Source organism: Condylura cristata, unplaced genomic scaffold (genome assembly GCF_000260355.1).
Source record: "Condylura cristata isolate star-nosed mole 26May11 unplaced genomic scaffold, ConCri1.0 scaffold00010, whole genome shotgun sequence".
NCBI lineage: Eukaryota > Metazoa > Chordata > Mammalia > Eulipotyphla > Talpidae > Condylura > Condylura cristata.
Window position 1 is genome coordinate 4,825,632 of NW_004567111.1, and position 22,124 is coordinate 4,847,755.

Below are 22,124 nucleotides of genomic sequence, written 5' to 3' on the forward strand. Positions count from 1 at the left end.
TTCCCTCTCTTCTCAAATGCTTCACATCTTCACTCAGCACTTATTTGCTCTGCTCAGTAATGCAGCTCCTTTTCTGTCTTTGGGTCTCTTCTAGAACCTACATCAATTATTTGTTGAAAAACTAGAATGACTGCTGCTTATCAGAGGACAAAGATCGGCCTGATCATTTCTTTTTTTTAGGGGCTGGTAGTTTGGGCCCAAACTATTCATTGATCATTACAGGCCAACTGAAATGATAGCTCTTAAAATACCTTCTCCTCATGTTCCCTTTAGAATCAAAGTGCCTTCTTCCCCGTTTTCCCCTTTATCTTTCAGGAAGCATGTATATAGCTCTTCAACAGGAGAATTTAATAAATTAATATGAAGAACAAACCCTGCATCTCCTATTTTTAAATTTTAGACATATTTCAAAGTTCATTCTAAGAACCTTTACTAACACTGTCTTAGTCTACAAATAAATTTAGAATAATAAACATATATCATAGAAAAATTTAACATGTGTAAAAAAAAAAAAGACAAAAAACAAAATCCCAGGCACTTGCCTATGAATAGTGCTAGGGTAGCTGGACAGATGGGAAGCAGATGGGTAACCCCAAAGGGGCGAAATGACCCCGCCTCAAACATATGGAGAAGATCCTGGAGTAGCTTCAGTTGCCACTTCCTGCTGTCTCTCTCAGGCACATGTATCAAACCACCGAAGATAATATAGTTTAATATAGCTAAGACGTGCTCTGGAGAAAACGGGAAGGAGGAGCAACGTGAAGAACAGCAGACAGTGGCCTCTCAGAGAACAGGCAAGAAGAGAATGGGGGCTAAAATAAGAGGTGGCACTGGGATGACAAGGAGTGCTTTTTTTTTTTTTCACGCTTTAAACATTTTTCCTAACGTCTAAAATTGCTAGGATGCAGAACCATAATGCGTTTATGGTCTTTAAATTACATATGGAAGATTACAACAGTCTCTGGATGTTTGCCTTTTCCAAAAATAAGGCTTATGGGTATTTTTAAAGTCCTTGCAGATAACATACATCATACTCTGGAAAAGCCTGATTTTACGAATGTGAATCCTGGCACAAGTGAAGGATACTGCAACTGAGGTTGAAAAGTCCAAGTTCCGTTCCTGGCTTTATAATACTATCGGTCGTTTAGATTCATCAATTTCTCTGGTCTCTGGTGTCCTGACACGTAAAATGAAGGTTAAGGTTAAATAATTGCTAATGGTCTTTCTACCCACTTACAACAATTTTAAGAGTTGTATTCCTATCTTTCATAAGCATGAAAAACAGAATCGGAGTCCACACTGAACATTCCCTTCCAAAAAAGGAATGTAACGTATTAAATTTGTCACATAAAGCTCTAATACTAGATTCGAAGTAAATTTCTAAGTTCTCCTGAGAACTTAGGGAACTAAGGGGACACCTTCCATTGAAACAGTCTCTCTTGCTGCTAAATGTACGCACATGGAAATCAATTCTGATGGGATACTACATGGCCCCCTTTCTCCTCCATGGTAATGGGCCGCAACAGCACAAATGCAAGAGCCAGCCACGGACACGCGGAAATGCGAGGAGACGTGCGTGTCTGGGCAGGAACACGGAACGGCTGTCTTAAAGGTTCCCTGAAGCTGCTACCTGTTGTCTCTGCTGACTGGCTGGTGCCCTGTCCTCTTCACAGATACATTAGTCAGGCAGACATGAAAGCATTTGGAAATCCTGAGTCCACTTCACAACTTACTAAAACTTTTAATTAAACACTATGAAAGCATTAAGAGGCCACAGGTTAGGAACAAGGTAGAGGAATTGGTCATCTGGATTCCTGTACAGTTAATTAAAAATGCACAAAGTAGTCCCTTCTTGTCGATACTATGGCAAGATTCTTTTTATTAATTAAACACTGTTTACTTCGAGTCTATTATGTTTCAGTTGCCAGGGAAACAATGAAAGGCACCAACGTGTCTTCATGAAACCACCAGTATGAATGGAATAACACAGAAGTATAAAACTACAATCATGTTAAGGTTGTTTTATGTCTTCAAAAAATCAAAATTCAGGAAAAAGAAACTGCTGGTGCATTTTGTTTGTTTGTTTTAAGTTCCCAAATAAAAAGCCATCTTCATTTCCTTTGATATTAGCGATAAATCCCCAAAGTAAGCTTTGAAAGAACAATCAAATCTGTAATCTCTGGTTAGTTTCACGAGAACTCTGTATAGAAAATTCTAACATAGGAAATTACTCTGTAGATATTTCGATGGCTCAACTATATAAAGGGCCTGAAATGATGCACAGCTACAATGTGACTGAATCACTTATACACTGATACACTCTTACAGGGCTATAACGAACACTTGAAATTTGTGTGAAAATACCTAATCTTCCTGTATCTCCAAGCTTGTTAGAAATATGGAGATTATTAGCTTTCCCTAGATAACATTCTCATTAAGGCTCCAGTAAGTCCTGTCAGTTTCTTAATGTTACATGTTGACCATATTTCCAATGCTCACTAAAGGGTCTTCTCTCCCACTTGGTGAGCAAATTTTCTATTATCTGGAAACACTCACTAATAACTCTGCAGTGCTAACTTTCACATTCCACTCATTATTTTATTCAAAATTCCATTTATCAGAATAAAAACCATTATCTTCTTAGGCATCTTCATTTTCACTAATAGGAATAACATCTGGTATTCTGAAATTTTCAGTACTAATTTTCACAAAGATCTAGTTTTAATCACTGAAGAAGAGCTCCTGCATATACTCACACCAGCATGAAGTACGAATCTGAATTAACTTCCAAAAAGTAGAAAATCAGACAGGCTACTGCTCTGCCTACTCGTTCTGCTTCAAAACTGGACCCACACGACAAACAGAGTTGAACTCTTCACTCAACATACAACAGACAGTACACACTCACTAGTCACTCGTAAACACAAACAATCGTGCACATCAACAGTCTTGGGCACTCTATATGTCAGTAAATCAAGTAAAACATAAGCCAAAGGCCTTAATTTTAAAGTCAAAAACAATCACACACTGTAGTATAAAAATCCCAACTTTAATACACTAAGAGGTGCAAACCATACAAACCTTTAAAGCCTTCAGGATACACATCAGCGAGGAATTTAGTGTTGATGTCTCCTTTCACAAAGCGTGAGTTGATTATTACCTCTCGAAGTAAAGAAATATTATGTGTAACACCTAAAAATAAAAGATACCAAGGGTGAATAGGAGAATAGTGAATAAGTTATAAACCTAATTCTTCTTATCTGGATAAAGTTATCAATGTCCTGTGATCTAGCAAGAATCACACAAGATTGCTTATATCTTCAAGTTCAAGTGATAACAAAAAAAAATCTGAATTTGAAATAATAAGACACTAAATGTAAACTTAAGAAGTGAGTGACTGCTAAGCCAACAAGCCAACTCAATGGGTCTTTTCAATTGGTGGTACTTGGAACAGTTAACTACCCATTGGGGGCAAAAGAAAATGAACCTCAACCCTAATATACAATATACACAAAAATTAACTCAAACTGCATCACAAATGTAAATGTAAAACTTTAAGACTTAAGAGATAAAATGAGGGAGGGGATCCTGATGCTTTGAGGCAAGCGACAGATTTTTAAAACACAAAGACTAGGAATTATAAAAAGAGTATTAACCGATTATGTACTTCATCAAAACTTCTAAGTCTCCTCTTCAAAGAATATGGTGAAGAAAATGAAATGACAAGTCACAGACTTTGAGGATTTATTTGCAACTCATATCAAACAAAGAACCTGCAACTAGAACATAATCAAGATACCTATAACACAATTAATAACAATCAATTTGATCTAACTTTATACAAAAGAAGACATTCAAATGATCAACAAATAGGAAATAACGTTGAGCATCATTATTACCAAAGAAGTAAATGAGACATCTCCCACCCCCCACCCCCCACCCCAATGCCAATTTAAGTGGCTAAAGGTTAAAAAGAGGATAATGCCAAGAGCTAGTGAGGACATGGAATGAATGGAATTTTCACACATTGTAATAGGACTTAACTGGCACAAACACTTTCCACAGTTGGGCAGTTCTCAGAAAGTTAAACATAAATACTATGTATTCACCCAAGTTAAATAAAAATGTGTGCCTATATAAACACTTATATAGAAAGGTTATGGTTTTGCCGTAGTCAAAAACTGAAAACAAACCCTATGTCTATCACCAAGTAAATTATGAATAAACAAAATTTGGTTTGTCCTTGCAAATACAGGGAAATCAGGATGGAGATGAGGCTTCCATGAGAACAAGGAGACTGAAGTACAATGGGGCTCAAGGGGAGTAAACAGAGAAGCTGCTAATTTCTTCCCATCTCTCTAGCTGTCTTCTGCATGCTTCAAATCTGTTATAAAGCTACCTATCCAAACCTGCTCTGGTCTTGCTAGACGAGTCTTACAGCCACTCAGAATCAAGTGCCAGGTACATCTCTTCCCTTGACTATTTAACCTACTAACGTTAGTTTCCTGTTTGTAAAATGGTGATAATAACAGAATCTATTTTGTATGCTTGCCATAGGGTACAAATAGGATGCTAGAGGCAATGTCAGGCACTCATAAAGGTGGTTATTGACATGATCAGTATTACCTTTCTATATGAGAACAAAGGACAAAAGACAGTATCTAATTAATAAACAACAGAAGTTGTACTTCACCCTAAGTCTCCCTTGTAACATACCTAACGCATAGTTTTATATTCCATCAGAATGTTACACCACAAACCTACACACCTACTTCTATCTAGAGGGCGTATTATCCTTGAGGAAAGGTTGGAAAACTGGCTCACAGGCCTTATCCAGCCCACCACCTATTTTGGTAAACAAAGTTTTACTGGACACAGCAGAGTCTACACAGTGTTGTTTCCAACATATGGGCTGCATGCCACAACGAGAGAATGCAGCGGCTGTGACAGGAAGTCACGTCACACTGTCTGAGGTACTTCCTTTCGGCCTTTACCACAAAGGGGTGTTGTTCATTTGCAATGAAGTTTTAGCGGTGTTGACACACTGACCAGATTAAGCTGCATCAACATTTATTGTACATCTGCTACCCGTGTACCAATTAAGACAGGACAGTTCCTAATTCAGGAACCAGTAGAGACTAAGAAAATGACATGGAAAAAAAAGACTCAAAAACAAGAAAATTGTGATCAGAGTGACTGAATAGTTTATCTAAAGATGAGCATGCTACAAATCACAACAGTAATATATGTGAAAAAACTTTTTAATGAAGACGTATATTGTGAGAGACGGCTGGCTTCTTCTCAGGCCTATTTTTTCCTTTTAGCAGCAACAGTGTTTGTGGAACAAACACAGGCTCCATTTTCCTGTCTGCTAGGACAGAGCTAGACACGACAAGCCAGGTTCTGAAAGTTAAACTGAGGCACCAACTCTGGCCTCCCTCACCAGAGCGAGAGAACTGATGTCTCTTTCCCTCTCGTAGGGCTCCCGTCACCGTGGGCCAGCCAAAGTGCCTGTAGAAATGCATGTCTGTGGTCTACATGCATGTCTGTGGTCTACATGCATGTCTGTGGTCTACGCTGTCTCTGGAAACTTTGTAACAGGCTGCCCTGCATGCAGCACATGGCAAAAAAGGGCTTATCTCTTCCATATCATTCCCGTTCTAAGCTGCCCAACGCCAACAGCTCAATCCACCTTTCTAGGCACCTCTCTCTGCGTGACTTTATACTACACATACTGAGTTCGCAGCACGCCTGCTCCTGATTCAAATGCTACCATGTGCCTCAAGTTTGATGAAAGTCAATTTAATTGTCAACCTAGACAAACTCCCTCAAAACCTTTAGTGAAAGTCTCCAGGTTCAAACAGGAATGCCACTCCTTCATCTACACAGATATTCCGTGAAAGGAGACACACGTATGGACCATGGCCTGAAACCACCTTTCGGAGCTCACCTCCAAGAGAGATGCCATTACCACAAGCTACTGACAAAGAGCCCGATACACCCCGCCAGCCACTGCGACGCTGTGGCCTCTCCCTGTAGCTTCGGTGGTATCTGGACGGATACAAACAAAGAGCAACTGAAGACAACAGGCGACGGAGTTAGACAAACTAGGGAGGCGAGAATTCAAAACAGGAGACTCTTTGAAAGAGGCCAGGCAGTAAAAAGGAAAAACTAAAACCAAAAGCACTTTTAAAGAAGAAAAGGGGGCCTGGCTCGTCAGAGATTTGTGTGCCGAGGAAATGACAGACGTGGTGTTGCAGGAAATGGGAAGGACCGTGACTCACCAATTTTCCAGGCTGGGAAAAAATAGAGACGGGAGGACAGCAGAGGGGCGTGGAGCAGCTTCCCTTGCTCGCGCTGCTGCCAGAAGGGAGCAGCTGCCACGGTCCCTGCGCCCAAGACCGAAGGGCACAGCCGTGAGGGGTGGGCAATGGCGAGAACGGGGTGCACGAACGGTGCACAGGCCCGCATTTCCCTGACCTTGAGGGAATCAGATCTGTGTATCCCAGGAAGCATCCAGGCTGCCTTGGGGAAAGGTCTGGGGGAGGGAAAAGGGCTCAGGGCAGGAGAAAAGTGGCCGACTGGGGAGAGACTCTGCAGGCAGACAGGGTAGGTACCTGTGGGGGGGCGAGGGGGGGTAGGGGAGGCAGGAGATGAGTCAAGGGCAGCACTCACTTTCTGTTTCTGCAGCCTACGGGAAAGCAGCACTCGCAGGAAAGCGCAGGCTGAGGGGAAAGTTGGACTCACGCGGGCAAGGTCTGCCTAGACCGGGAGACGGCACGCGGACAGGTGAAGGGCGCTCACTGGAGCCGGCGGTGACCAGGGCACACCAGATTACGGACAGGGAGAAGGCCACGCACGGGGCGCAGGCACAAGCCAAGCCAGCCACGTGTAAGTGATTCGTGTAGCCTGGCTGAAGTTTTGGAAAAACTAGATCCTACTACTGGAGCGATGGGAAAGCAGGAAAGTTAGAATACACAAGTGCAACTGCAGTTTTATTTCCCAAAAAAGGGACAAACCCCGACAGCGGTCAGTGCACAGCGAGGGGGCTGGGGTGGAGGATCGCGGGGCGCAGGTGGAGGGCGCAGTGTGGTGACGCACTGTGTGCTCACAGCCCTGGGTCACAGTGTTGCCACCAACGCCACTTCAATAAAACGGCCCAGATTTTAAAATTGAGAATGTTTCTGTTTATACCTTTCTGCAGAAGGAGTAAATGGCTTTCTAGAAAGGCAATCTGTCAGGATTTCTCTGCTTCCCACCTCCAGATAAATCAATACCGCTCACTTCCTCTACCTGAATCTGTATTCAGCCCTGGCTCACCTACTACAGCCGATTCCTCATGTAAAACTTGTCTCGGTGTGACCAAGGCCAAAAGAGCTGATTGACACAGAAATACCTGATAATTTGGACAAAAATAAGGTTATTTTCTGATGCCCAAAGATCAATGTGTGACAAATGACAAACCCCCAAAATTAAAATTTATGCAGTTTTACAGGGTGAATGTGGTGTATTTTTTTCATATTCAAAGTTCAAGAAGAGGTGTGATGTTAGGAAATGTCATTCAGGGCCCTCCCTGGTGACGCAACAGGTTTAAAGCACAGCTAGCCGCAGCCACTGCAGCACGAGTTCTATCCCCAGCACAGACCTCTCCTGTCTCCCCGCCACTCCCCTCAGCAGTGTATTTCAATCAATCTGCCTGTTCTGCTCCCCACCCTGTCTCTGGTGAATCCTCTTACCACCCCTGCACCTCTGGCCTGTATCCCAGTTCTGTATGCACAAACAAACAAATCTTCAAAAAAAAGAAAATGACATTCAAAAAGAATTATCAGCAAATATGAAGTTTCATCTTTGGATATAAAGAACAGAACCATTCACGTACACAAATAAAGCATGAACTGTTAAAAACCTTTCTACTTGAAAGCAGAAATTAGAAATTCCTGTCACTTGACTAGCATGTAGATCATGAAAACCTCGGTATCTTTCTTGCTAAAGACTATTGCAGGAAAAAATCAAAGTATTTCTTTTTAATCGTCGCCGAATAAAGTATCACACATTACTACGCAAAATCAAATCTCAGGATCAGTTTTCTAAGGCCAGTGAGGGGGACTAACAGCTAAAGGCAGACAAGCCACACAGCTGCTCCCAAAGGCTACCGATTAATTTAGCCAAACAGGAGAATGGAAAATTGTTTTATACCTCAAAGTACAAAAGCTCAAATAAGCGGGAAAAACCCTCAACTGCGCAAAGACGTTCTATATACTTGTAAGTTGTCATCTGGAATATCCCATGTCCCAGGAAAGACAAAGCAGTTTAAACTGAGCCCTGTTGAAAACCATCAGTGGCTAAGAAAAGTAACGAGTCTGTGAGGCTTAGTTTGTAACTTCAATGACATTACTGTCACACACACACGTAAAGAGAGGACCCCCAGATTAGACTGGGAATAGACGGTGACATATGCCGAAGTTGACGAGGCCTGTGTGGGAAACGAGGAGCCGGCCACGGGAGAGGGGACCCCAGGAGCAGCTTTCTCCAACTACCTGCTGCTCCCCAAACAGCCAGCAGACACTAGCAGCGCACACGCCAAGATCAAACAGAGGCCACAGCCCACTGACGTACGGGGACTCAGAAATTAAGCAAATGACATTTCACTGTAAAGTTTCTTTAAATCAAAACTCCTGCGGGGTGTAGGGGGTGGGTGGGGGGTGGGGGTCTTGACTTGGACAAGAAGCTGTCAAACAAGACAAACAAGGAAGCTTACTGATCATTGTAAAAACAAGTTTTAAACCCTCTGTCCATTAGAATTGTCCAGATGGACAACAGAAGTCATAAATGCATATTTTTATTCCTTACATGTTGACATGAGGGGGATGGGGGCCCAGATGTTTCTCCTTGCCTACTTTCAAAAGCTTTTTGGAATAATTTCAGAGTTAAAGAAAAAGTCACAAAAATAGTACCAAAGACTACTATCTTTATCCAGATTCTCCAATTGGTAATATCTTCCCTCGTTTGTTTTATCGGCTTCTTTTCTCTCTGCATACACAATTTTTACATATTTCAACAAAATGCTCTAAACAGTTTGCATGTCCTAACACCGAAGTAAGCCTCTGATGCAATCACAGGACAGCAACCAGGTCTGAAAATGAATACCGAGCACCTAGAATTTATTCAAATTCCATCCTCTCCCCGCTGCGTGACCTTTGCCACAAAAGGAAGCAGCTTCCTGGGCAGCCTGCCGCTGCCTGACTCCAGTTTCTGTGCTCTAGGTAAGTCCTTCCACTTTCCTTTGTGTTTCTTGACCTTGCCGTGTTTGAAGAGTAAGAGCCATTCTTTTGTGCAGGCTTTCAATTCGGTTTGTTTGTGTTTCCTCGAGGTGACATTCAGTGCACACCCTTTGGGCACGGATATCCTGGAACGGGGCACACTTTTCCGCAGACCCGCCCAAAAGCGTGATGATGATTTTCCCACTGGGGTGAACTGCGGGCCTCACTGCAGAGTCCTGCTTTTCCCGTAGCGACTTATCTGTATCTCCTGGGGAGAGATCATGACACTCTGCAAATACCTACTTCTCGCCACGTTTCACCCACTCGTTTCATAGCCATTGATGGTAGTTTTTCTACATTCACTAGTATTAAAGTCCACCAGAAGGAAGAGCTGTATCGCCCACTCCGTTTATCTGCTTCTATCAGTATGCGTATCAGTCTGAACTCGTGGACTCCAACTTCATTCCACAGGTTTTAACCTCTGTGGCTTGACTTACTTTGCTGCTAAGGCTTTTCCCAGATTTGGCCAGGGAGAGCCCGACAGACCCGGCTCCTAAGCCAGCGTCCGTCATTTTCTGAGCACTTGCTCACTTTCCTACACACCATGTTTCCGGTTCCTGCGATGCTCTTCCCGAAATCTGCCACGAGACCAAGGAGTGCCAGTTCCATGGGTGAGAGAATGGACGCCGAGCCGGGTGCTCTGCGTGTCCCAACTTGTGGGTGTTGAAGTTTCAGTGGCCTCCCCACAGGCAGTGGTCCTCAGTCAGGGCCACCCCCACCCAGGGAGGAGATCGACTGTCAATGGGCACAGAGCAGCCCCCGTAGCGAAGCATGGCCTGGCCCCCGAGCACAGTGGAGGAAGCTAGAGCTAGAGAACATGCGTCATGTATGAACATGAACCACGCAACAGCCACAAACACACACACAAAGGGCACGTCACATACTTACACAGCTACTGATCGAGCTATACTAAAACCCTGAGTTCCCACTGGTACCCCCAATTCAGTTCAACACCACAGGGCTCCTTCTGCCTTATCTGGTCCCACTCACATCTGTGACTCCTGTGTGCTAGTGGAACTTGGCACTTATCCTCAATATATGGATTTCCTCCAGGAGCTGGAAGAAATATTAACCCATAAACTAGGCAAAACAGGTCTACTAACTACAATTTAACGTTTGTTTAAATATATTTTGTCTTTTGCCTGAGGATACTGACTCCCTTGCTCTGGCCACCTCTCTGCTGGGGCTTGACAATGGGCATGAAAAAGCCACTTGAGGGCCCCAAAGTAAAAACACCTGCTGTGAATGCAAGAGTCACTCTGCTAGCCCTCAACAACTTCCCTTCTGGACTGTTCCATGGAAGGGAACTCAACTGTCTACCTCTTAAATCACTGCACGTTTGATTCTCTTTGGTACAACTGCTTACACTATAGTCCGGCAGTGAAGACGCTCAGGTGGGGCTAGGATGGGGAGTCCCAAGAAATGAAAACAACAAAACAGCAGGAAAAAAATAGGAGAGAAGATGTGGTACCAAGAAGAGCCACACAGTGCCTGTGGTGAGCTAGTGGAAGCCATGAAAGGTTGTAGGCAGGGAAGTGATCACTGCCTTTGTACTTCAAACATTTATTCTGTTCCTACTGAAGGGGCAATGGGACCAGAAAGAGTATTTAGAGAGAATCCAACTCAGGAGGCGACCATACAGACCTCACTATCAAGAGTGTGACCTGAGACAGCAGGGCCAAAGGAAGGTCAGCTGAGTCAAGTTCTTCAGATGAAATGTACAAATGCAGCCACCTCCCAATGCTTTGGAGATGACTATTCTGAGGCAGGAAGCTCACCTTCCTACAGGGAACTTCAGGAACTTTCTATCCCTCACCTAAAGTATAAGTTCCTCTAGGCCTCCTTCACCCACAGGACATCAGAAAAGCCAACCACCATCAGCTCCCACTTGTTGCCTCCTTCCCAGGGCATCCCACCGTATCTTCAAGGCTGCTGTTCCGTGACTGGTCAGGTCTACCACAGGTTTGCGACACTCCACTCACAGCCTCACCTGAAACCCTCAAGAACCTCACTGATCTAGCAATCCTCACATACCTCCGTGCAAGCCCTTCCATAGCATTCTAGCTTCTAATCTTTGGAGAAACTTCTGCTTCCTTGAGATTTATTCTACCTGGTTTCAAATCTCCTCCAATCCCGTCATCTATCACCATTCTGACCACAACCCAATGGTCACTAAAAATGTATGTCCCTTGATTCATGGTGTGATCCTCACCCATGTCACCCATGGAGAGGAACCAAGCAAAACACTCACTGCTCAGTTCTCAGAATCTCATTTCGGATAATCTAGTCTCTGACTTCAGCCCCCAGCTCCACAGCAGCACCCCAGAACCAATCACCTTCATGAAAAGCACCATGTTGAAAATCACCAATTCAGAACCCTTTTTCTAGTCCCTTATGGACCAGCGTTGACACTGCCCCATCTATAGTGTGAGACATCCGCTAAGTCAACTGCCCCAAACTTGTCTACAGAGTTAATGATCCAAAATACAAAGAGGGCAGGGTAACAAAAAAGACACAGCCACAAATCACACGCAGACTCTGATGAGAGGCAGAGAGGTTTAAAACACAGAGAGGACACTCGGGAGGACAAGGGGGTGGGGTATGAATATGGACAGTAAGTGAGATGAGATGAGACTACTGTTAATTTCTGTGATGTGGTAATGGTATCGTGTTCTAGAACACACCTCACCCCTCAGGTGCAGGCTGGACTACTTAGGAGTGGTGTGTGGTGATGGCCATAACTTTCTTTCCAACAGTTCAATAAAAAAAACAGAGGGAAAAAGGAGAAAGAGTGAGGAAGAGGAGGAAGTCAAGGAAAGGAAGAAAGGGGAAACCAAGTGTAGAGAAGTTTAAAAATACAAGTCAAGAGTATACAGGTGTGTAATTTATTATTCATTCAACATTTCCCTATGTCTGGAAATACCTAAAATAAAAGGACCAGACCATGCAAACACACACAAAAGTCCTCTCTGATAAAGCTTTTGAGGTAAACAATACATGCAGTTGACCCTAGCTAGAACAATACATGGGTGGGGGTGCCCCCCCACCCCCGTGGAGTAAAAGTCTGTGTATAACATTTAGCTGCCAAAAACCTTAACTTCTAATAGCCTATTTTTAACAGAAAAATAATAACTAACACATATTTCACAAGTTATATGTATTATGCACGAGATTCCTAAAGCAAAGCTAGAGAAGAGGAAGTGTCCAGAAAACCACCAGAGAATATATATTTCCAGTGCTGTACTGTAGTTATGGGGACCGTAAGTAAGCTACATCTGTTTCAAGATGAATCACCTATCACACCTCCATCAACTCTGCCTTATAGGAAGCAAAAACTGTAATGCTATATAGATTACTAACACCAGGTATCAAAAATGAAAAGCTAATGTGAAAAAGAAATTCCTATCTACTCCAGGTATAATGATTCACCCACTGAAAACAAAGCTACAGTAATATGACTACAATGTAATTTTTCTACATATCAAGAAGCATCCACGCCTAAGTGGACCCACGTAATCCAGACTCGCGTTTATCGAGTAATTTGTGTATGTGCCACTTCCCTATCTGTGCTCATCCAGCCATAACAAAAAGTATTTTCAGCCAGGAAGACAGTTTATCCAGTCTGAGACTGCACCACAGAGTCATCTGCAAGTTACTTGTCTACTTCGGCCAGGCGCACGGGGACAGGCCTGTGAGCCCCCTGCGCAGGGCCTTGCGGTGAAGACGCGCAGTTCCCATCCCTCCATTTTGTGGGCAGTACAGCTGGTCATAAAAGCATAAATGTCCTGGTGACATCTCACGATGCCATCTTTTAAGTCTGTAGGGCAGATTCCTGAACACTGAAGAGTTAGGTCCAAGAACATGTGCTTTTATTTTAACACCGAAGGCCGGATTATTTTTGGAAAAGAAAACAGCAAATCCCAACTCTAAGAGGCCTGAGTATCTACCAGGCCCTTATGTCTCCCCCACTAAGTCACCAGCCTGCTAACACACACAGCCGCCCTGTGGACTCATCTGAAGGAAGCACAGTGTGAGGGACTTTGAAGAGTCACCCAGGATCGCGCCCTGACGTAGGAGTGGAGGGGAGAGGTGAGCGAGGAAGGTACTACCCCCAGCATGATCTCAGCACCTGTGAATTTCCACCAAGTTACCTTTAAGCATTCTCCATACCAAGAACAGTAGAAGCTTCTTGAAATGGGGACAGTGTCACTTATTCCTATTCATCCAGTCAAGAAATATTAATATTAATCACCTCCCATGTGAGAGGCTGAGCACCAGTAATACACAATTAAACAAGATAAACACCATCGTGACCCTGGTGAACCTGACGTCCTTATGGGCGAAGCCAACATTGAGCAATTAAACACAACTAATTCCTTAATTACAGTCACGGTCAATGCTTTGGAGAAGCAGCAGAAAGCATACAGCCCCACACACAGGACCGAGGATGATTCGATATGGGCATTCAATAGTTTTACATATGGTTCACTAAATTTCACACACTGAAGACTGATGGTGATTTATGACTTAGGAGGTAGCGTTATAATTGGAATGAGAGAAGAAGATAAGGAGACGGAACTAAGCCCTGGATTCCACGACCCGCCTGGCGCCAGCCCTCCATCCACCTGAACGCAACTACTCCTCGCCGGCACCTCTAGGCAAAGAAAGACAGCACTCCATCTTTTAAATGTGGAATTTGATGAAAACCAAGTAGTGGGTCAGGACTGTAGCTTGATAAAAACACAGTGCCTGAATGGTGTCAGGACAAGGTGTGAGGCCTGTCTAACATTTCTATTTTATCAGTGATTAAAGGCAGCAATTTCAATCTGCACAAAATTCTATCTGCACAAGAAAAAACATTATGTTTGTATCCATGATTCCTACAAAGTTAGGAGAATAATGACAAGTCTACTTGGTGTTCCAGCCACTTAACTGAAAAAGGTACTAAGTATTCAACCTGTATAGAAGATGGAGTATGTGGAAAACAAGCTCCTTTCAGGACAAAGCATGAAGGTGTATTCTGAAGTATGAAAGAACATTCCCTTCCCAGCCCCACCACGCGGAAGGATGACTTTCATGACTTTCAGTCAAGGCCAGTCCTGACCCATTACTTAGACAATGTCCCATATCGCCGCCTTCTGCTCTATCAAAATTTAATAATTGGTAAAATATTCTTCTCAGACAAAGTCTCTCAAATTCAAGAATTTGTATTCAGGCTCGTGAAAGTGAAATCTGGTGAAGCAAAATCAAATAATTCAACAACCACAATAAAAAATACAAATATGGGGAGAGAACAAGAGGAGAAAAAGCTACAGAAAACTCTTAGCATCTTTTAGAGGCCCCCGAAACAATCGTCTGAAGCACCTCGTTTATGCTGGTTTGTGGCATTAATCATGCAGAGACAAACACACCTGTGTTCGGCGTGTGCCCAGACTCGCACTAAGTAACAGGGGTGAGATTACTTCTGCAGGAAAACAGACCCCTCGAGGCCTCCTCAACCAACGGATAGAGAAAATGTGTGCCTGGTACTTGAGGAACTTAGCGGGGTTTTAAAAAGTAGTAACTACTCCACAATAAGATGAAACAGGAACTAGAGTGTCAACTAAAAAGAAAAAAGTAAAGGAAATTTTTCAAATCTGTGGCTGTTCTGGATATCAGTGCTACTGATTTTATATGCCATCTAGCCCCTTGACAGCTTGGTGGCTTCCTTTTTCAGTGACAGAGGTAACTCACTAGCCGCTCGGATCGGACACGATCACTGCCACTTGCTCGTTAAGAAATGGGAAGAAAAGAGGGAGAGAGTAAATGAAAAGGCAGGTACAAACTCCTGGCCTAACGCGAGAAAAGCTGGACGAGGAAACCCGAGGAAAAGTGAGACTGCACAGATCTGTCAACGGCCAGAAAGGAGCAGGGAAAGGTCAAAGAGCGAGCACTGAATCGTGCTAGGTCCTGCTGTCCAGCTGCAAGGCCTGCCCGCCGGCAAAGGCGGTGGGTCACAGGGGCAGAGCAAGGAGCTCACTGCGGACCGGCTCGCCCCGTCTCAGGGCCAGGCAGACCCAGAGGACGCAGCACGCTTTCTAACTCGCACACAAGGTGCAGTCCACTGGCCAGGCCTCGTGACCAGCGGCCTTTGTCCACCGCCTGCACACCTTCTGAAATCGCACGGAAGTCCCCCGGGGGGGGGGGTGCGGGGGGAGAGTACGCCTGTGCTCACACCTCACCACCACTGCCGTCCTGCCGTCCACACCTCCCCTCCCCTCCCCAGCATGAGTTTAGAAAGCCATGAGACGGAGCCAAAGCACACAGCCACTCTTCCCTCTCGAATGTTCCTAGACCCACACTAGTCCTTGCTAATTCAAAGTGGGTGGGTATTTTACCCTTCTAATTTGATGTTACAGTCAATCATTCTGAGGTCGATGACTACACTGGGCTAGAGTAAACAGATCTTTTCATGACGAATGGAAAGGGGCTAATAAAATGTGACGTGTAATTTATCCATAAAAGGAGTCAGGGAACTTTGCTTTCAGGACTTAGGTGGAGCGGGCCCTGCTGGCCAGGCCATGGCTGCACACACTGGCATGGCACCGCCCTGTGCGCTCTGCATTTACTGGGAATCCGTCTTCCACTGACTCGGGGTCGGAGCAGCAAAGAGCTATTCTCTCCACCCTGAAGGTCATCACACGTAGCTCTTAGTTCTGTATCTCCATTCATTTCCACATTTCATGCATCAAAACAACAGCAAAAGAAAACCCGTAACAGCAAACCTGCTGCCTAACAGCACTGGTCAAATACTTCAGAATAAAGAATCACTTACATGCAATGCACACCCAAAAAGCAATAAATGCTCCCCTAGAAAGGATGATAAATCACCGTGTCACTTGATATTTTAAGATGTTAAGTATCTGACTTCTAGAGAAAATAACTGATCTATCAATTCCTCATTATTAGTATGTCAGCTTAATTAATTCTAGCTTTTCTGATTTCTATTTAGTCACACAGCAAGCAAATGTTCGTGGAGTTCTTAGTAAATCTTCAACTGTATTCTAGAAATGGGTGCCACGTGTCGTCACAGCGCCTCGAATGTCTGTCTTTACCTCGAATAACGTAGCTATCCAGGGCGGCTTCCATTCTCTTCAGTGCTTCAGTTCTGTCGGTGCCATAGGTGATCAGCTAAAGGCAAACGAACACAGAAGGATTCGCAGAGGTACAGAGCAGTCTGGCAGGCTTTAAGTCAAGCAATGTATTCTAGCAAAAGTTAGAGCATTTATAACAGATTTCCCAGACTTCTTTGGATTTCAGTGCTTCCTTTTTAATACAAAGTATTAAGATTCCTATTAAGTAAATATAAAATGGAATCAAGTTATTTCAGACTCTTCTCTGACATCAGGTATCACAGAAAAGTACTCGATATTTAAAAAGGCAGCAAAAACAAGCAGCACACGCTGGGAAAGAAAGTTGGCAAAATGTGGACATTTGGAACAGGACGTGCAGAGCCAGCTGGGGAGTGCTGGGCAAAGGCTTCTCTCGCCCAGATGTGCGTGGTCTGAGCCCCTGGCCACGAGCTCGCACACAGGACATCACACAGAAGAAGAGGCTTCTTACTCTGGAAAACCAGGAAGGTGTCACAGTTCCATGTGCTGAGTGTATCTGTCGTCTAAGACCAGTAATAAAAACCGAAACTATTCGTCAGATATTTTTCTGGTTTTTAGTCAGTATGCGTCTGTGATGAATTTAGTAGACCGCATGAGCTCTTCATTACTAAGCCAAGTTGAAAATTAATTTACAGGTCATGTTTCTGAAAACAAATTCATTCCTCTAAAAATGGAGCCATCTCCATTAATGCTGATAATTTATGCATTTATTTTTTTAATTAAATAGCATTTTCCTAGTTAAAAGAAAAAATTCATCTTCATTTTAACAACATTAATGTAAACACTGAAGTGAAAAAAAATAAAATACTTTAAATGGTCTGTTCGCTACCACTGCAGAAAAAAGGACCTTGGGACAAAGCAAACTTGAGAAATAGGGTTTTTCACCTCAGGCAATGTTTATTCCCACTGCATGTGCTGGGCTGGAGCCCTGGGGTACGAGTTGCCCCTGTGGGACAGGAGGGTGGTTACACGCCACTAGGGAGGATGGGGTGCTGCAGACCACATGATGTGGGAATTTCTCTCGTGGGGCCTCCCTGGTGGCGCAGGGGTTAAAGCCTCATTTAGCGCTATGAAGCTGTCTCCAGCCACTGCAGCATGAGTTTGCTCCCCGGCCAGGGAGGTCACCCACATGGTGCAGCAGACCTCTCCTGTCTCCCCGCCGCTCCCCTCAGCAGTGTACTTCAGTAGATCTGCCTGTTCTGCTCCCCACTCTGTCTCTGGTGAATCCCCTCACCTACCCCCCACTTCTGGCCTGTACCCCAGCTTTTATCTGCATAAATAAATTTTTTTAAATCTTTAAAAAAGAAGACACTTCTCTCTTAAGAGAAAACCTGTTCTGTGTTCATTTCCCATCAGTGCATGATTACTGATTTAATTTCAGACTTTACTAATTACTAATTAAACGTGTCCACTGCCTTGACAGAAGAAAACGGAAAGAAACCAAGAAGAAATTAAACTAACTTTTGAAATCATTGGATCATAATAAATGCTAATATCGCTTCCTGGTTGGATGCCGCTGTCAACCCGGACCTGAGAGAAAGAAAAAGAGAAAAAAAGAAAGTAACTATATTACGCAGGCATTTTTCTAGCATTTTTCTAGCCACGAGTTTAAGCTCCATGGGGCAGGGGCGTCATCTCGATCTCAAACACCGAGTCAGTCTCTAGGACACGGAAGACCACCCACGACTGTGGTCGCTCGTTGGTCTGATCGGCTGCGACGCGGAGCGCGGACACACGTCGTCTCTCCCACGCCATGAACGGAGGGCGCATGGCCAGAAAACACGTCCGCAGGGAAGGCCACGGCGCGGCCCGGGACGCGCACTGGGACTGCCCGCGAGCCCTGCGCCCCACACTCCCTCACCGTCCCGCCGTTTCAACAGGACCCCGGCGAGGCCCACCCGACTCTTCTTGGGGCTGTCGTATCTGTCACTTTCCTTTCTTGCCTCACCCTCTACTGCAGAGGCCTTTTCTCTGTGACTATGAGTCCCTGGAGGCTGGAATGTTTACACAGCTTTTCTCGTTGCTCTGCCATGTCAGGACACAGCCCCAATTAGAGTTCTGATTCTGCGATTTTCATGGAGGAGGAAAAATAGCACAAGTTCAAAATACTCTTTTGAAGATTCTGATTGCTGTTAAGCAGCCAACAAGTTAGTCAGTACATCGCTGACTCTTGTTTGCGTCTCCCAGTTTGAGTCCAACAGCAAGCCACAGAGGTTAGCCATGCAAAACTTCCCAAATGAGCAGTTGCTGAGAAGGAAATATTTATTAAACTATTGCGCCTAAGTTTCGGAATCTGAAGTATTTCAAAGCTCATCAAAATACTCAGGACTGTCGAGCAGAGCCCAGGGTCTTAAGGAGAGAGGAATTTCATCAGAGCCACTGACAGCAGGGCTCGGCGCCCACACTGCGAGGGGGTGGGGAGAGAGGGGCCCCTCCACAGCTCTTCACCTGTGGAAGGAAGGCTTCGCAATAAACAGCAGCTCATCTGTCTGCAGCAAGGCAGGAAAAGGTCAACACAGCGGCTGTTAGGCCTTTAATATTTTAATTTAGGCAATTATCAAGGGACCGCATGTAGAACCTCTTGTCTAGGGTAGCCACATGAGGAAAGGATGATGGCTTTATTATACGCTGACATCAAAAGATAAAGCATAGTTTCATTCTTTTAAAACAAGTCACACGACTATTATTCTCCTTGTAAGCTTTGAGAAGGTAATCTCAGCACTTTTATTTCTGTATTTGCAAACACCAACCAAAATACGGTCATTTGTATTTGCATACACATTCATCTGGGAAAATCTTAATTTTAAATTCAAGTGGCTCAGCGCACTTAAAATATACTTGGTTTTCTATTTTCTGAAAGCCACATTCAGCAGGTCATAAACTGACGGTCTATGAAATTCACAAGGTTTTGAAAAACCAGGAAAGAGTGAGTGGGGCAGCTGTGGAGGCCATGAAATCATAACCAAAGTTCTCCCCGCATTTCATAACCCCAAAGCGGCAACTGGTAATCAAGTAACTTAACAGAAAAGACATCTCTAAACTTGCATTTTCTTACTTTTTAGTAGCAAAAAGTTTAAGAGCTAATTTCACTTCCATGCGTTACTTAAAATTATAGCAAGTTCGCTAAAGTTGTGCTTAACACTGAGGTTGGTCCAGGATCTAAACTGTTGATTTTAGACATATCCTAATAGTTGCTGCATAGATTGCTACAAAATCAGAGTGGAACTCTGATAGTCAACCCACTGGCAAAATAATGTGGACAGTACCTATTACATGCTTTTATCGTTCCTAGTTAAACTCTTTAATAACCTTGCATAACACCATCCTAAAAGTTAGGTGACTGTGGACCAGATCTAACTATGTCTTTGTTACTTACTAGCAGCATGATAGCAAAAGGCGTGTCACTTAATTTAAAAAAAAAAAAAAAAGGGTAAAATCAAGTGAATTATATACAATACACAAATTATCTTTGTATAAGCAAGTCAATATTCCAATTTAAAGCCATAACAAAATATGAAAACTCTTGCTTATACTTTTCTATTTATGCAGGTTTTCTATGTCATCGGCTTTTGCTTTCTAAGGACTCCATTCCACCCAGGAAGCAAAGGCCCTGTTTAAAAAAAAAAAAATGTATAGCTTAACTCTGGCACTTAATCTTCAAGCATAAAGGCAAACAGCCTGCAATCAAATATTTGAGCAGAGCAAAATCTGCAGTCTAAAGATAACAAATATACCAAGTATAGTGATCATAGAGAAAAAGAAAATGTCCATCTCGGCCACATAAATATATGTTAAGCTTAAAGAAGCTGTGCAAGCGCAGCCCCTGTGTATTCCTGTGGCCCAAAAAAGGGTTAAGAGTGAAAAAGAGTTCCCTAAGCTGCAGCGGATGTAGCTGAAGAAGACAAGGAGGGAGAACAAACATCATCACCCCAGGCACCTGCGCATGAATCTCAAACCATTGCTCAGAATGGCAGGATTCAAGCATCCTTCTCCCGCGCCAACCGTGGGCCCCGTGAAGCTCCCACCCTTCATTCTCCATTCACCTCTCCCCCTCCACACAACTCCCAGTCCGCCGTGTCTACCTGACAAGTGACAGCCCAATCTGATTAAATGCTTCCAAGGGAGGGGACTCGTGGGCCTCCATGACAGGCCAAAAGTGATCACCATGGAGATACATAATTACAGCTGTCAACGCATCTACTGTCCTGCTGACATCAATTTGATCGCTCCCAGCAATAATGATAGACAAAGCTTAGTGTGCGCTCTCCCGCACCCAATCACTTTATCTATTCCTCGGTCCATTTAGCTGACATGCAACATTCACACAAGCAAATAACAGCAGTAAGCAGAACATTTAAGGCATTTTAATTGTTTTTTCTTTCTATGGATGGCTCACAACCGCAAATGTTATTACATAAAACTCCTGCTGCAGCATTAATTGAAGAAAGATTTGGTGGGACCAAGACTGTAGGGGGTACAGTTTGTCCATTATCACTTGTACTTTCAACAGGTCTCACGTTTGAAAATTGCAAATTGCAAAAACTTGCGAGGGCAAAATGTTTGACATCCTGTTAGCTATTACAACATGGTGAAAACTTCCAACAACTAGAGTAGTCATTATGAATTCTTAGTTAATACTTTTTTGTTTGATTAAAAAAATGTTTAGATATGTCCCTATGACACTTGTCTTCTCATCTGCTATTTAACGTCACATAATGCCTGTTAAATCTTTACAATTTTTTTTTTCTGCCTCTAGGCTTTGAACACAGCATGGAGTCTCCCAGCCTAGAAAGGGTCAAGTCCCTTTAGAAAGCACATGGGCAAAAACAATTTAAAAAGTGAAATAAATCATATATCCCATAACATCCTCAAATGTAGAATTCTTCCTGTAACCCTTCCGCCAGCGCTCAGACTGAGTGATCATATTCGCAGATGGGACGGCGGTGTCACCCACTAGCTGGCGTCCTGACATGGATGCGTGCACTTACTGCCTTGATTAAGAGAAAGGCTGTGTCCTTGTTCTTTTGATGCAACGAGAACTATTTAAAGAACAGCTAGGAAACAGAGAACAAAGTGGGCAGAGATGACTTTCTTTAACTGATGTAAACAATAAATTCTTCCTGAACTCCCTGACACTTACAGAAGGAGACACGATTCGTCTTCCTTAATCCGTGTCAATTAACGAGCTAATTTTGGGCTTGAGTTTCCTGACATCCAACTCGACAGAGAAGTGGGATTAAATTCATTGGAAAGATTAAATTGCAACACAGAATAGTCATTCTCAGGCTTCCACGGTCTTTTTTCATTATAATTTCTGAAAGAAGTAGGAACACTGAACAATCATTTATTTCCAAGTTGGCTGTCTCTGGACTTCCCCTGCCAATTGGCTTCTGGCTTTCCCGCACATCACAAAGTACAAAATATTTTTTCTTGAAGGTTGTGGTTCCCTGTGAATTTCATTTCAATTTAGGCCCTTTGGGGGTCTATGCTTTAACAGAAGAGCATGACATAAATCAAAAGTTTAACCCCCTCACTTGATATTACAGCTTAATGACTTACACCAGGAAGATGCACTGGCTCTTGGTACTGAGACAATCTCCCGATGGACGGCAACCCGAAAGACTTGTAGGGGTCCTGAAAGTTCAAAGGGAAG

General features: G+C 43.7%; 1 protein-coding gene across 1 annotated transcript in view; it reads right to left on the reverse strand.

The window, feature by feature from the left end:
- PCCA (propionyl CoA carboxylase, alpha polypeptide) overlaps positions 1-22,124 on the reverse strand; it is a 270,962-nt gene that overhangs the window by 124,041 nt on the left and 124,797 nt on the right. The window contains exons 15-18 of the mRNA XM_012723156.1: positions 22,031-22,105; positions 17,933-18,001; positions 16,415-16,490; positions 3,082-3,192 (exon numbers count right to left, since the gene is read on the reverse strand). Of these exons, the coding sequence (XP_012578610.1) occupies positions 3,082-3,192; positions 16,415-16,490; positions 17,933-18,001; positions 22,031-22,105 (331 nt within the window). The remainder of the gene's footprint in view (positions 1-3,081; positions 3,193-16,414; positions 16,491-17,932; positions 18,002-22,030; positions 22,106-22,124) is intronic.